The sequence below is a fragment of the Eurypyga helias genome, unplaced genomic scaffold (genome assembly GCF_000690775.1).
Source record: "Eurypyga helias isolate BGI_N326 unplaced genomic scaffold, ASM69077v1 scaffold33726, whole genome shotgun sequence".
In the NCBI taxonomy this organism is placed as follows: Eukaryota; Metazoa; Chordata; class Aves; order Eurypygiformes; family Eurypygidae; genus Eurypyga; species Eurypyga helias.
The window spans coordinates 3,609-18,518 of record NW_010256635.1 but is presented as its reverse complement, the minus strand read 5'-3'; the positions used below and the strand labels follow the sequence as shown (position 1 = coordinate 18,518).

Sequence of the window (14,910 nt, the reverse complement as noted above, 5' to 3'; positions counted from 1 at the left end):
GCTGGCAAATAATCACCGTTTTGTTTGGAAGCAGCTCCACAGTTACTCTTTCACAGCTCAGAGAGGATAGAAACTAAGACGACAAATATGCCAGATCCTATTCTTTTGGAGCTTGGAAATTATTAGCAGTAGGATCCACATATTTTCATCCCTATGTGGAATTCAGGGAATTTGACATGTCATCTAATGGTTGAACTTCAGTGTTCAGAAGAGACCCAGATCCAGTTTACACTAACAGTGGGATGGCACAGGTATAAGATTTGCTGACGTTCCATTTTTAATTTGGCAAATATGAGTTCAGTCTCAGCGCTCCATAATATTCAGTAATAATTCAACATCCTTTAATGTAGGATTAGCAATGAGTCAATAAACTGAAAAATATCTCACCAAATATGCAAACTCTTAGGAAATATGCTAGAACATGCAGCCTTTATATTCTCCCTTAATTGGAGGATTAAAGCCTTCAGATTATGACCTGAGTTCTTTAAGGAATATAATTACAAAAATGCTGTTATTTGGACCGTGTTGTAAAAATGCACATATTTCAGGAATAAAGAGAATTTTAAAGGCAGATGTGGTATGAAACCAGAAGAGCGCAAGTTGTTCCAGATGTACATTTACTCCTGAGCAATCACATCACATAAAAGCAGTAACAGTGATAAATTATAATAACGTTTATTACATCAAAGATTAGTAACTTTATAAACCATGAAAATAAAGCCATTACTCACAGCCCTCTTCAAAAGCATTCTTTTACTTGCATCATCCCAAAGTACTTTTTGCAGATACTTTGCCGTATTTTTAGAAGTAGATTTTTAAATTACATTTAAGTGAGGAAATGAACCGGTAGCTCAAAGATGGGATCAGAGATCCCAGAGAAATGGAAGAGCATAACTAAAGGACAATACAAAGCCTGTGAACGTGGAGTGATGCAAGAAGGCAGAGAAAAAGGAGTCCAAGTTACCAGGGCTCCTACCAACACTATGTGGCTGCATTCTACCTTAACGGGATCACAGTGCTGGAAACCCACAGTTTATATGAGAAACACTGTTATTGGGTTTAGGTTGTAGTCACCAATTTTCTAGGTCTTGAGGGTTTTGTGGAGATTTACATGCCAAGAAGTGAGGGGTCTGGGTCGCATGCAGGCAAAGGAAATCACAGGAGTCTCCCTTTTGTTCAAGGGCCCATTCAAATGAGAGACTTTTCAAATCACCCTTCCCACTTATCCAGAACATGTGAATCTGAGACAAAATAAAACCACGTTTGATTATACAGGCATATAGCAATGTTAAAATCAGCATTTATCACTTGGTATTAGTGCAGCACTTGTAGGTCTGAACAAGGATTAACCAAAGATATGGTCTGTGGTGGAGATTGGCAAATGTCACCATTCACAAGAGTAGCACTCCTCTAAGATTTATGAGATGACTCTTGGTCTCTTTTAACTATGAAATATTTTTCCTTCAAATTTTAATAAATGGGACTTTAAATAACGGCTACAGATGTTAATAAAACTAGAATCCCACTCCAGGCAGAGCAGCCTGCTTAACCTGACCTGTGTAACACAAGCCAAAGAACCTGACTCACTAATCCTTGCCTCAAGCACGGAAGTATTTGGGAGAGACACAGTAGCCTGATGCAAGTAGCTGCAGAATTTATGTTGTTAAGTTGCTAGGGATCGTAACATCTTTATTAGCAATTAGCACTCTCTTTGTTTCATGCAGCTTGATAATTCAAGGTGCAGAATACTGTCCTGGCTATGTATTCCCACTGCCCAAGAGCAAATCAGCAATGCACACAAGAATACAGAGTTCAAGAGAATATTGAACAGAAAACCTAATTCAAAGCAGAGCAAAAGACTTTGCCAAGAAAGTATGCTAGATTTGCAGAACCATTATACTACCAAAAATCATTAAGACAGCCAGTTATAAAAGGATAAAAACCCAACCTACACGTATCATCAAAAATGATTTGGTATGGTTGAGTGCCCTTTTGAAGCCTTCAAGTGACATAACCTCTTAAAACCATTTTAAATGCTCAGGGCAGTCTGAATGTTTAAACAACTTCCCATGCAGCCCACCGATAAGCATGCAGCACTAACAATACACGCTGCTCAGGGGCTGGTAACTCCTTAGTGTCTCCAGTGGCATTAAATACGCATTTAGATGCTGCAAGTAGGCACCGAGACGAACACATAAACACATCCAACTGAAACATCCTCAGCAAGGTTCTCAGAGCTAGGTACATAGAAAATGATTTCTAGGTCCTTTACTGTGATCTCGATAGTAATTTCTTAGCAGATATGACTGATCCCAGAAATAAAATGTACTCTTCTGACCCTTAAAAAGCATTTTGGTCTCTATCCTTCTCCAGAGCTGAGGAAAGACCTCCTGGAGAGTCTCTTCTCTCCCTAAACTGCACTTGTTTCTAAACACAGCTGCAAAGCATGGGGCAAGTTGCAATTGCACCTTGTCTCAGAAACATACTTGTTAAGACATAAAGCAGTCTTCAGGGAAGTGCAGGGCCGTGAGGTAGGAGATAAAGACACTCTAGAATGAGTTTCTTTCATCTTCTGTCTGAAAGAGGAAGCGCTTAAGAGCTTCTGTTCACTTTGTCCACTAGCACGCCTTCTGCCTGCCACCCTTCTCTTTCCCAAACATGCATCACCCTTCAATGAAAGCTTGCTCCACAGTTCAACTGTTCTCCAGATCAATCCCAAGAAGCGCAGCTTAATTTGACAATTCACTACCTTCCCTGGCACATTTTCACCTGGATACTCCAATGACCTGGGAAACACCGCATTGGTCTGCTCCTGAATCCCACAGAACAGTCACCGATCCCGTCGCCCACAGAGGGAAGCGCCTTTGCACCTTCTCCACACCCTCTCCATTTTTAATGGATGAAAAACACAAACCACACTTCTGTTTTCTTCCAATGCAATGATGAGGGAATCAGCAGAGGGCGAGGAGCTGGCACAAAAGGTCACCCTTACTCATCACCATGTAGCTACTAGGCTTGAACATTGTCCACAATAAAGATTCAGCCTGAAGGGATACTCAAGATTCCCCACAGCCACCATTAAGGACTTTCACCTCTGCGTATGCCAGATTTTCCAACACCATTTGCAACACACTAGTTCAAATCCTCCTAACATAATCAGCACAACAAATAAAACAACCAGCACTGTAGACTTTCTCCTTAGGGACAGTAAAAGAGTTCCCTTACAGACCACATCATGCTCTGTAGAAACAGGAATAAAACTGGAGTAACTCGACTACACTGGAGTTATTCCAACAATACACTAATCAAAATGAGATCACAAGTTAACTCAACATATACAAATAGCGACAGCTGCTGGTTTCTATGGCAAATATAGTAAATAATTATCATCAGAGATACAAGCAAAAGCAACACCTATGCATGATTCAATCACATGCTTCCATGAAAATTACAGGTTCATAATTCTCATTAATTCAGCTCAACTAAACGAATGACAACCAAGCAGCACAGCCATCAACAAAGTATTATCTCAAAACCAATCACAGAAGCAACAGAAGTTCCTACCCAATTTTTCTTAATTAGCCCTCCCCAGTTTTAAACAGCTTTTTTAACAGTTTCCAAAAATTGTTTTAAATATCTTCAATATAGTATTAAAGAATATGATTTTCCTATCAGCAGTGTTAAACACTATAAAATCAAATTTCTTACTTAAGTCACCAAGTCATTTTTTTCTTGTTTTTAGCAGGATCTCAGTCTTTTCTTACTTAAAATCCAAGTAAGACAATCTAATCCACCAGTAATGTCCTCAAGATGGCCTCATACATGCAATGAATTAAACACTCTCAAATATTTTATTTTTTCAAAGTGGCAAAGACTCACTACATCCCAATCATATTTCCCAGATGGTGTCATGAACCTCTTAACACTTCATTTCCATCATGTTCCATGTCTTGAGAAATCTGTTTTCAATCTTTCAAACACAAACAGGGCCTCCGCCCTCTGTCCCCTGATGCTAGATTCAGCAGTCCCCATCCAACATATTCTTCATATTCTTTTTAGGGTGAATAAATTCATCTCCTCCCTCATCAATCACATAGAAACCTTCACTGACACATTGATGTTCTTCAAACCTCTTCCTAAGTATATTATTTATGTCTTCTATGAAGAAATGGAGGATATGCATTCATCAGAAATAAGTAGCTCCAAGTCAGTCTAAGGAAAGAATCTGCAAAGCTGCCTGGACCCTACTCTTGCTCCCAGTGCACTGGAGTTGAGACCTAGAGATACTACTGCTTTTACATTCCATCTAGGGACCTGCTGACTCTCAGTTCTGCTTGCTCACAGCGAAGAGCTCAAGAGGCATCCAAATTCAGTTCTGAGAATTTGGCTCAGTGTCTGTTTGTGGAAAAACACAGGCTGCATTGATCTGAGTTGAAGCTCTAGAAGCTGAAATTCTATCTTTATACTTTCTTTGTCTTGCATCCAGTCCTCTCATTTTAGCAAAACATTCCTCTTGCAGAGAGTGTTTTCTGTCTTTCAGGTGTCTATCGAACGATGACTTTGGGTCTCCCCATCACTGCTCCCTTTCCAGACCTGCACTGTACTATAACCAAATTGTCTCTCTAGTGACAGAATAAGCCATTCTTTACAATCAAAGCATTCTGAATGTCACTTTGCATAGGAAACCTGGAACTGCATAGATTACTCAAGTCCCAGAATCCTGTGCTCTGCTTACACAGTTCACCATACGTATTGACACCGCCAGACGAAGGTTTCACACAGTATCTGTTCCACATAGCCCTACCTACAAATCTCAAAACACATTCAGCAGCTCCAAAAGTTGCCATAATTATGATGTGTGACATTTGAACGTGAAATTCAAAATTTGACCTTTCTTGTATATTAACGCCAGAACTCAGAATTCCAGTGTTTGTCCCCAAACATTTCAGTATTTGTCCCAGAGTGCCTGTGTAATGAACTTCATGACGAATCAATGGAGCTGACTGGACTGAAAACAACATTTTTGAGATCAGCATTCTCCCAGCTGACCACAAGACTGCAAAACCAGGTTTTTCTTCCTCGTTCCTCTTTCTCACACCCCTCGCTGTACAATGGCTGGGGTTCTGACAAGTTCTTTTTCAACACCTCTGTCTGAGAGCCTAGTGATTCCGGCAAGCGAGACCTGCGTGCCTGAAAAACCCCAGCTAGAGACAGGAAACAAAGTTACTCACCACTTGCCATCTGGCAGATTATTTAGGGTGAGGACCTGCATTACTACAATGAATTCTGCTCAACATTTCCAAGAAATATTCATGAGCGCCCCAGTTCCAGGAGCAGATGCTGGATCACATTCCAAGCTGGCAGACATACTTGCCCTACTACCGTTGATGGAACTGCCTAAGCTCCAGAGAAAGTCACCTGCCTTTTTACCTTAAGACTCCCACTGACTTGGAGCAGGAATTTCCCTTTTCACTAAGCAGATTTCGGGACCATTCATCTGAGCTGCCTAAAGCACACTTTACAGGTGCTTAATTCTGGTCTGGGATTTCACTTTATGCATTTAAAATTTAGGTCCTTGAGCTTAACTTCCAGAACTCTGTTATCTTGCTGGATTCACCTCTACCTCACTTTTGTGGGAGACGGAAAACAGAGCATAAGAAAGGCGAACACAGGAAACTGGTGAGCAGTTTTACTATCATCTGCCCAGAGCTCTAGGGCTCCATTCCTCTTTCTGTCACAGACTTGCTATCTCGGGTGAGGCAAGTCCCCTCCTCAAAGAAATGGGTTCTTAATCAGCATCCAGAGGATCTCACTTAGGGAAAAGCTGGGCATTTGCAGTTGTCTCTAAACTCAAGCACTTCACATACCTGAACACATACTGTGCCCTATGTGGAGAGCTGCCCCTCCTGCTACCCCAAAACAGCTACTGTTTGGTGTTTCAAATTTGTAGCTTTGTAGTTTACTGTCTTAGGACTACCATTGGTAGCTGCCCTGCCTACAAAACAGGGATATAATCATATCCCATCTCAGTTCGTTACAGATTGATTACTTGGTTTTGACTTCGCAGTAATAGGTTTTGCATGAATAAATAACCCTATCCTGAGGTCTGAACAGTGCGACGTGAACAATGCACAGGGCCAAACTGCAGCTGTGCAAGGAGGAAACAGAATACTTGAGACCTGTTTATTAAGTTAGGGGCGTTCATTACACACTACAGAAAAATGTTATGTAACTTCATGATCAAATAATTAAAAACTGTACTCCGTTACACATGTACCAGGATGGGAAATTCAGTCTGTATGGGCAACTGCCTGTCTCGTATTTTATGACGTCACAGTGTTGCTTTCACAACCTTATAAATGATCTCTTAACTTAATTTTTATGTACATTACACACACAAAATTACTATCAGCAGTGCTGCATGCATCAGGAATGGACGCTAACTTGTAAGCAAACGTGTATTATCTCCATACTACCATCGTCTAAGTATCACATACGAAACAAATCCAAACTCACATCTCTCATCATTTTCACTGCTTCCCTGGTCCTTCCCAGTTTTCTTGCACACATTGCCAGCCTCCTCTTTATATAAACTAACACATTGGTGTCCCTTCCTGTATAAGAAGAAAAAGAAACAGTATTAAGATACAAGAGATAAAGAAAAAGTTCATTTGATATTCCACCACAAAAGAAACCGTAGTTTTCTTGCCATGTTCTGTTATTCGCTAGCATCAATGCTTTCACAATAATTTTAATAAAAAATTACAAAATTCTGCTGGTTTAGATGTGGTGTAACATCAGTGAAATCAGTGGAGTTTCTCCAGATATACAGTGGTATACGTAAGGACACATGGGGTGGCCTCAGACGTATGAAATATAAGCAGATCCAGAGGTACAGCGAACGTTACAGGGTATCGACCTTCAAGGAATCAGGTGAACCAAGAAGAACCCCTAGGAAGGTAACATGGGCACAAAACTCTGTAGTCACAGACACAGCATCAACTTGCCAAATCACATACATGGTTAAGATGAGCATCCATGAAAAGGCACGTTATATCCCACCTTTGTTGCAAGTTACGATGTACATGCTTGTTAACAAGAGATGTAGCAAAACAAGTCCTCATCCTCTAACGGTCCTTTTCCTTAACAATTAGAAGTAAAGAGTCTAGTGGAAGGTGTCCCTGCCCATGGCAGGGGGGTTGGAACTAGATGATCTTTAAGGTCCCTTCCAACCCAAACCATTCTATGATTCTATAAAGAAGTATACCCCGAACCTTCTGTTTCCAGAGCCTTTACTTGTTACCCACTTATCATCTTCAAATTCCTCACACCACTAATTATGGATGGCAAATTACCATGTTCCAGCTCAATCCTGTGTGCTGGAAGATGCTCTAACAATAAGGATGACAGAAACTAAACAGCCGCCATAATTAATTCTCTTGGAGAATTCTTACTCATTTCATTTCTCATTCTCTTCCCTATAATTCCAATGTGAACCCTTCACAAGCTCCTGGACCAACAGGAAATGCACGGACAGCTAAGTGTCTATAAAATTATCATATCGTGAAAATATAAGGCACCTGCTACAAATTATCTTTGCGTTTAGTATGCAGCCTGTAAAGATTTTAGTCTGTTCCTAACCTTTTCAGATCTTTCATAATAAGAACAAGATGTTCACTGAAAACATTCCAGGTACCTGCAAATTGTTTTAAAGCTGGGATTACAATTTTCAGACAGATTAGAAAGGTCTGACTTTAGAAGGAAAAATAATAAGGGAGGGAAGGAATTTCTTTAGCTGCATCTTATATTATGTAATTCCTTATCTCTGTATTGATTCCTATGTATTTAATAAACAATTTATTAGGTACATCTGTTTCAACCGGTCTGTGTAGTTTAACTAAGAGGCACACAATTCAGGGCCAGCTCCTTTTCAGAAGGAACAGTCAAAAGGCATTTACTTACTACGAAATCAAGATAACCTTTCAGGCCAAAATTTTCTGAGGTGACAGATGATTTGGAGTGTCTAACATCAGCCACCTTAAAGAGAGAATTGCCCACGCTTTCTATAAACTAGCACCTGTTGGAGGAGGTTTAAGTTGGGTACTCCGTCATTATTTACCCTTAAAATTCATAGTCTAACACAGAACACTGTATGAAGGAGACGGAATGCATGAATAAACAGAAACATAGAGCAACACGTTGTTCAAGAAATTACACGGTGTTTTTCACCTGTAAAAGATGAAATGCCCACTTTTTGTCCCAAAGTCAACTTCAAGGACCAGAAATGGAATGACAGACATCTCAGAACCATGGAGTAATTGCACCACATCTGCCCATGGTCTTTTCTCTCTACAGAGATCTGAGCTCTCCACCTTTATAAACCATCCAGAAGTCCAGCAGAGAGAGTCAAGAGAATCCTACTTGAAGCCCCTGTGTCCAAGGCACCACCTGAGGCTGGAACTTCTCTAACTTCTGTGGGTGCACAGTGATGTAATCAAGGGGAGGCTGGGTGGTATAAAGAGGTGTCTAGCCCCTGCTGAAGCCACAGTCACTGTTCAGCCCCTCCAGCTCTGTGGCAAAGCACTTCATTTTACAATTCAACTAGTTGCTTCCTCTGCTTTCATACTGAAGGCTCAGCGTGTCAAATATGATGATGACAGTAGCCACCTAGCACACACAGGTTCTAAAATACCATACCTATATTTGCCTGCACAAACTTAAACAGGTTATCTCGGACATAAGCATCGTGACAGTGTTTCATTACTCTTATTGTGCATTTTTCATAGAATTGCTGACGTTTTCTGTGCTCAAGATGGATTGAGTGCACAAATTAAGGTTTCACAGACAACCATAAGCCTGCTAGAGCCTGAAAATTGCTTCAAGGGCTCAGCTGCTCTATATTTTTATTTTCTCCAAAAATAGGCAAATCATCCTAAATAGCATTTTATAACCAGCAAACGTTTAAAATGCTACCCCCAAGCTTTAGAAAACCTCAGGTTTTCAGGTATAGACTTGCGTACGCTTTTGAAATGAGAGATCACAGACAATTTCACTGTGTACAATTTTTATCAGCAATCTTCAAATGATGTAATGATGTGGGGTAGCCAGAGGCTGTGAATTCAGGTCCTGAGCAACCGGGAGATGCTAAAAGTATGCTAGTGCTTGTACTTACGTAATTAATTGCTATTATATTTGCCTGAGGCAGCCATTGTAGACTAGAAATAATCTAGACTGTTCGCTTTATTTTTTTTTTTAAATTCATTTACTGGCAGTGAACCCTAAGGTATTTTCTTAGGTTTAAAAGCATATAATAAGTATCATCAAAGCTGCTAAATCTGCTTATTCAAATAAAAAAAAAAAAAGAAAACCTAGACTTTCAATTTCAGCACTATTATTCCAGCCATTAATTTTTATGTTTCTGTGACCTTTCTTAATGTATGCAACTAACTTTTCGAATGTCACACTGGTTAACGGGTCTCATTAACTTTTATACAGAACAAAGTGGTGTATGTATTTACCCTCACAGCTGTTTGAAAAAAGCTGGCAAAGCATCACTTCGCTCCTGTTTCCACCATTCTTTACTGCCTTTTCACAACACGAGCCCATGTTTTCAAAATGTTTAAAGGCACTTCAGTGCAACTTCCTAAGATGGTGTCCAGCATTTTCTGCACATCAGCTCTTTTGGCTCTGCTGCCTTCTATTTTCTGTTAAATACATGTTACAGTATTTTCTGCCACAACAAAGAAAAGGTGCGTCTGTAATCCGACCCCAGCATTGCTAGCTCAACCACAGCATCAGCCAAAACCCCTGAAACAGAATAGTCTGGCTCTAGGGCCATGTTCCAACCAATGTTAAATACTGAGTACATAGTGCTGAGAAGGGAAGAAAAAAATCCAACCAAAACCCAAAGAACCCTCCCAAACTTCTCTCCCTTTAGAAACAGCTGATTCCCTCCACAGAAACTTACTGTGTTGAGCTTCGTACTGGGCACCATGGTGCTGTAACTGCTGACTGCGCCTGTAACAGCCCTCTCCAGCTTTCAGAGCTTGCTTGAACAGCTTCTCTGCTTCTATAATTGTTGTTGCTTCCTCTTCAGCCAAGAGAATATAGGCAGTAGCACACCTGCAAAAACACCAAAGGAAGAACCACGAGAAAGCTGCATGAAGATATGCTGACTGGCAAGGATGTACCAAATACTGAGGCAATGGGGTTTTGCCCGTACACCTTTCTGGCAACCACATCATGACTCTCATTTGTAGGTACTGCATCACTCAGCCACTCATTAAACAACTGCCCCAGGAAGTAAAGCACTGTCTCACTAAGCAAGCACGGCGTACATCCCTAAAACTCCTTCCGGAGACCAAGACTAGCTTATGCACTGTTGGTTTAACACAGAATGCCTCCATTACTGTAATGGTACGAAAAGAATCAATACACCTATAACAGCTGACATATATAAAGAAAAGAAAAAGAATGTAATTGTAGAGATTAACAAAACAGCCCTAACCACCCCCCACCAAAAAAAAAAAACCCAACCACAGGAAAGCAGCTTTAGGAATAGGCAGAAAGGGAGTTATCCAGCTTTTAGCTGCCTAATTTAAATCTCTTAACTATCTGTGCCCCTCTGCCTCCATCAAGGAGCATCTTCACAAAGCCATTTGTTTCACACGTTTAAAGGTCTCCCTAGGAATAGTGCAAACTGCTGAAAGGAAGTGTCCCTCTGACTACACAGGGAGCCCAAGCAACTACTTTAAATTCCATGGCCACAGTTTTAGCTGCTGAAGTTAGGTGGGATACAGCCTGTTGACTTCTTTCTGATACAAAGCACGCTGCTGCTAAGATTCTTCTTTATATAGCAACAGAATTGGGCTGCAGCCGCCTCTAGTTGTGTTTCACAAAGTCAGCAGCTGAGGAACAGGAAACAACAGGCCTAGGTGAAAACAAGATTCCAGGCACCAGTACTTGCTGGGGGCCACCCAGCTGGAAAGCAGCTTAGCAGAAAAGGACCCGGGGGTCTCGGTGGACACCAAGTTGACCATGAGCCAGCAATGTGCCCTTGCAGGAAAGAAAGCGAATGGTATCCTGAGCTGCATTAGGAGAAGTGTCGTCAGTAGGCTGAGGGAGATGATCTGTCCCCTCTACTCGGCACCTGAGGCCACACGTTGAGTGCTGTGTCCTGTTCCGAGCTCCCAGAGGAATATGGACATACTGGAGAGAGTCTAGCGAAGGGCCATGAGGATGATTAAGGGACCAGAGCATCTCACATATGAGGAAAGGCTGAAAGAGCTGAAACTGATCAGCTTGGAGAAGAGAATGCTCAGGGGGGATCTCATCAGTGTTTGTAAATCTCTGAAGAGAGGGCACAGAGAGGATGAAGCCAGGCTCTTCCCAGAGGTGCCCAGCAACAGGACCAGAGGCACTGGGCACAAACTGAAACACAGGAGGCTCCATCTGAGTATCAGGAAACACTTTTTTACTGTGAGGGTGACTGAATACAGGCACAGGTTGCCCAGGGAGTTTGTGGAGTCTGTCTCCTTGAAGATATTCAAAATCCGTCTGGACATGGTCCTGTGCAATGTAGGTGCCCCTGGTTGAGCTGGGGGGTTGAACCAGATGATCTCCGGAGGTCCCTGCCAACCTCAGCCACTCTGTGATATGTGAGTAGAAGAGGAGAGGCTTATAGCTCACTTCTGCAAAAGCCTTTCATGCTACATGCTCTCCCAGCTGAACTGCTGTCCAGGAGCAAACGATTCTTTGTCTCCTGATGAAACACATGAAGGACTATCCATAAGGCACCAGTTTATGGAATTCTAGAATGCGGTAATCTCTGACAGCAACCTAAGGGACTCTCTCCGCTTTATGCACTTTGGCAACACTTACACAGTTTGCCATGCCAGGAAAGCATCACAGCATTGAGTTTATTGTGGGATCTCAGAATACTACACTTCTCACTGAGAAAATAAACTATGGACTCAAAGACCAGAAGTCCCCAAAAAAATTACATCATATTTCCTCACACTATGAAATGAGTATTTCAGTAGGTGTTTATGAGTCCCTTCTTTCTTGCCTCTGTTCAGGATGACTGAGAAATCCAAAAGGGATCTCTCTATCCCATAAATGCGTATTTTATATGCTCATCAGGAGGCAACTTAATTAACACTTTGCTATGCTGATCCAAAGCCCGCTGACATTAATGGGAAGGCTCCCATTGTCATCACTGCCCTAAGGATCTTCTGGGTGGCTAGCAAGCAAAACATGCAGCTGTGCTTTTTTCCTCCCATTGTAGGCCTTCCTCTGACAGGCCTGTAATCGTGGTTAAAAATTACTGTAGCAACCCCTCTGCCTTAAGCTGTCATCAAATGGATTTTTAAATGACAGGAAATAAATGTTAATGATGCTGTCACTCACTCATTCAATTCCAAAGCTTCATGTGCTGCAGAAATTCGGGCTTGGGGATTTCTCTCTCTCCAGGCTTTTTGCATTACTATTCAATAGAAAAAAAAGCAGAACAGTGCCATATCAGTCATTACAGCATTAACAAGGAGAATCTACTGCATTGTAACAACTGAATTTATTACTCTCAGCCTGCCTCACTCCAGAGCATTTCAAAGAGCTCAGTGATCACTCGAAAGATACATAATCAACATGAGCATTTGTTCCAAATACTCAGCTTTATTCTTTCATTTGATTAAACTATTTTCCACGGGAGAATCTGGCTGAGAGATCATGCCATCTGCACTGTCACATACAGAGGTGACAAGCAGCTTTTTCCTCTTGGGGAAGTAGATTCCACAGGGCACAATAGAATATTCTTCTTCTAGTCCCTTATTGTGTTGTTGCTTTAGGTAAATGTTAAATGGAAACAACAGCCAGGCTAATCAAGCCAACTCATAATTAGCTAACGGGGTTCAGAAAATAGGATTCATGTTTACCGTGTGTCAAAAAAGCACAGTATGTTCTCTTTTGTAATTATGCCCTCAGAATGGAGTGCTCAGCTGTCAGTATCTCTCCTTTCCCAAGAGACAAAACCAATTTGTCTCTTCAGAGGCAAATACTGATGATCAAAATCATTGCCATACATTTTTAGCAGGACCAAAGTCTGTGTGTGGACTTAACAGCAAAGGCTTAATACAACTAAAGCTGCTTACATTAGGTTCAGTTGTAAATGTGCTCTCATTTTTTACAGAGCTTCTAACTATGTCCTGGACTGAAACACAGGACTCAAATTTTATGTAAGGTCTCTCTGTCAGCATAGACTAAACGGGACCTGGCCAATGTAACTCAACATGCTACACCGCAGCTGGAGGCAAATTAAGCTATACATGTTTGAAGCCATTGCAAGAAACAGGAGGAAGAACCAAGTCTTTACACTTGCAAATGGTACCCTGAATGACTTCAGCAAGAGAGCAGAACAAAATAGGGACACAAATTAATAGTTCATAACTATACAGATAGTTGTTCAGACCTAGAACACGACAAATTCAGCAACAGCAGCTTTCTAGGCATCATTAGACTTTTGCCTTTTCTTATCTACTGGAGAGAACTGATGTCTGACTGCATTTTTCTTGCATCAGTTTAAAACAATCATTAACCTATTAGCAAAACCAGTCGTTCACAACGTCTCTTACTAGCATCTGCAGGCCGTAAATGATCCGTGTCACACGTAAAGAATGTCTGATGGTCCTGTGCTGAAAGATTCATATCGTAGTAAGTCAAAGGTTCTCTCCCTGTTACCCATGTATACCTGCAAGCATACCAACAAAAAGACATTTTGGTTAATGAGGTCACATTCAGCAAAAGGAAGCTAAAAAAGATTCCTAGATGTTAGAGATGGGCATACCCTACTAAGTTCACCCAGCCAAACTCCTAAACAACACACATTGCATTTCACCAGACTGTGATGGAGCAACAGTGGCTGAACCTTAGCTAATGAGGAGGTTGGAAAGTACACACTGGAAATCAGTAACACGCATACTCAGATATTAAGACTACATGAAATCTAGACATAATTCGTTAGGTTGTTCACTATAACCAATTTGAGCACAATTACTGTATTAACAGTACGAGGTACGCTGCACTTAGGTTTTCAATTTTTTTATAAGATCACTGAAAATTGCAGGAATGACAAGTGCACAAGCATGAATTAAAATTAATTTTCATTCAAAAACACTTTACAAATGGCAGAAAAACCTGGTATGAGCACATGTCCACAGGTGTTTTGTTTTTCCATCTCTGAGTTAGATTAATGGAAAAGTACAATTAAGGTCCTTAACCCAGTACTATGCCTGAAACTCTAACATCATAGCACTTACCGATTATATTCAGCTCCTCTGAACAGATTTAAAGGATTTCGCCAGACTTTGCATTCTGTCATAAACAGAAACACAGGATAATGAATCTCTCCCAAATCACAATGGTACTTGAGGTTTATCAGAAACATCCATTACCTTCTAATGAATCTTATCAAGTAACTTTTCATTTCTATAGGTGTGAATGGGAAAAAAAAAATTAATAGTGTAGAGAAGCAGGTAACCAGACCGTTTTCCCTTTTTAAACAACAATTTCATTATAAATTAGTGTCAACAAATGTTACTATGCCAGACAAATAACCACTAACAGAGCTCCAAATGCCAGATGAAAAGATAACACTGATTGGTGCCAGGACTCACGTTTACCATAACGCAGAACTGAAGAGGGATCACACTGGGGTATTGTGCTGAAAACCAGCAATTAGTTCAGTCCCTATGGACTTGTTACTTCTACAGAAAAACTTCACTGTCTAGTTAACGCTGTAAATCACTGAGAATCTCAGACACAGTTGCCAAATGGAATTCCTCCTTAGCTTGTGAAGCACAAAATCCATGGCAACATCTGCTGACCTTACTTAAGTTATAAGCATCCCAGGGTTCA

General features: G+C 41.0%; 1 protein-coding gene across 1 annotated transcript in view; it reads right to left on the bottom strand.

The window, feature by feature from the left end:
• The window catches only part of LOC104511217 (suppressor of tumorigenicity 7 protein homolog), a 56,902-nt gene extending 42,528 nt beyond the window's left edge, over window positions 1–14,374 (bottom strand). The window contains exons 1-5 of the mRNA XM_010153734.1: window positions 14,313–14,374; window positions 13,629–13,744; window positions 12,409–12,484; window positions 9,968–10,122; window positions 6,517–6,614 (exon numbers count right to left, since the gene is read on the bottom strand). Coding sequence (XP_010152036.1) covers window positions 6,517–6,614; window positions 9,968–10,122; window positions 12,409–12,484; window positions 13,629–13,744; window positions 14,313–14,374 — 507 coding nt within the window. The remainder of the gene's footprint in view (window positions 1–6,516; window positions 6,615–9,967; window positions 10,123–12,408; window positions 12,485–13,628; window positions 13,745–14,312) is intronic.
• Window positions 14,375–14,910: the final 536 nt, after the last annotated feature.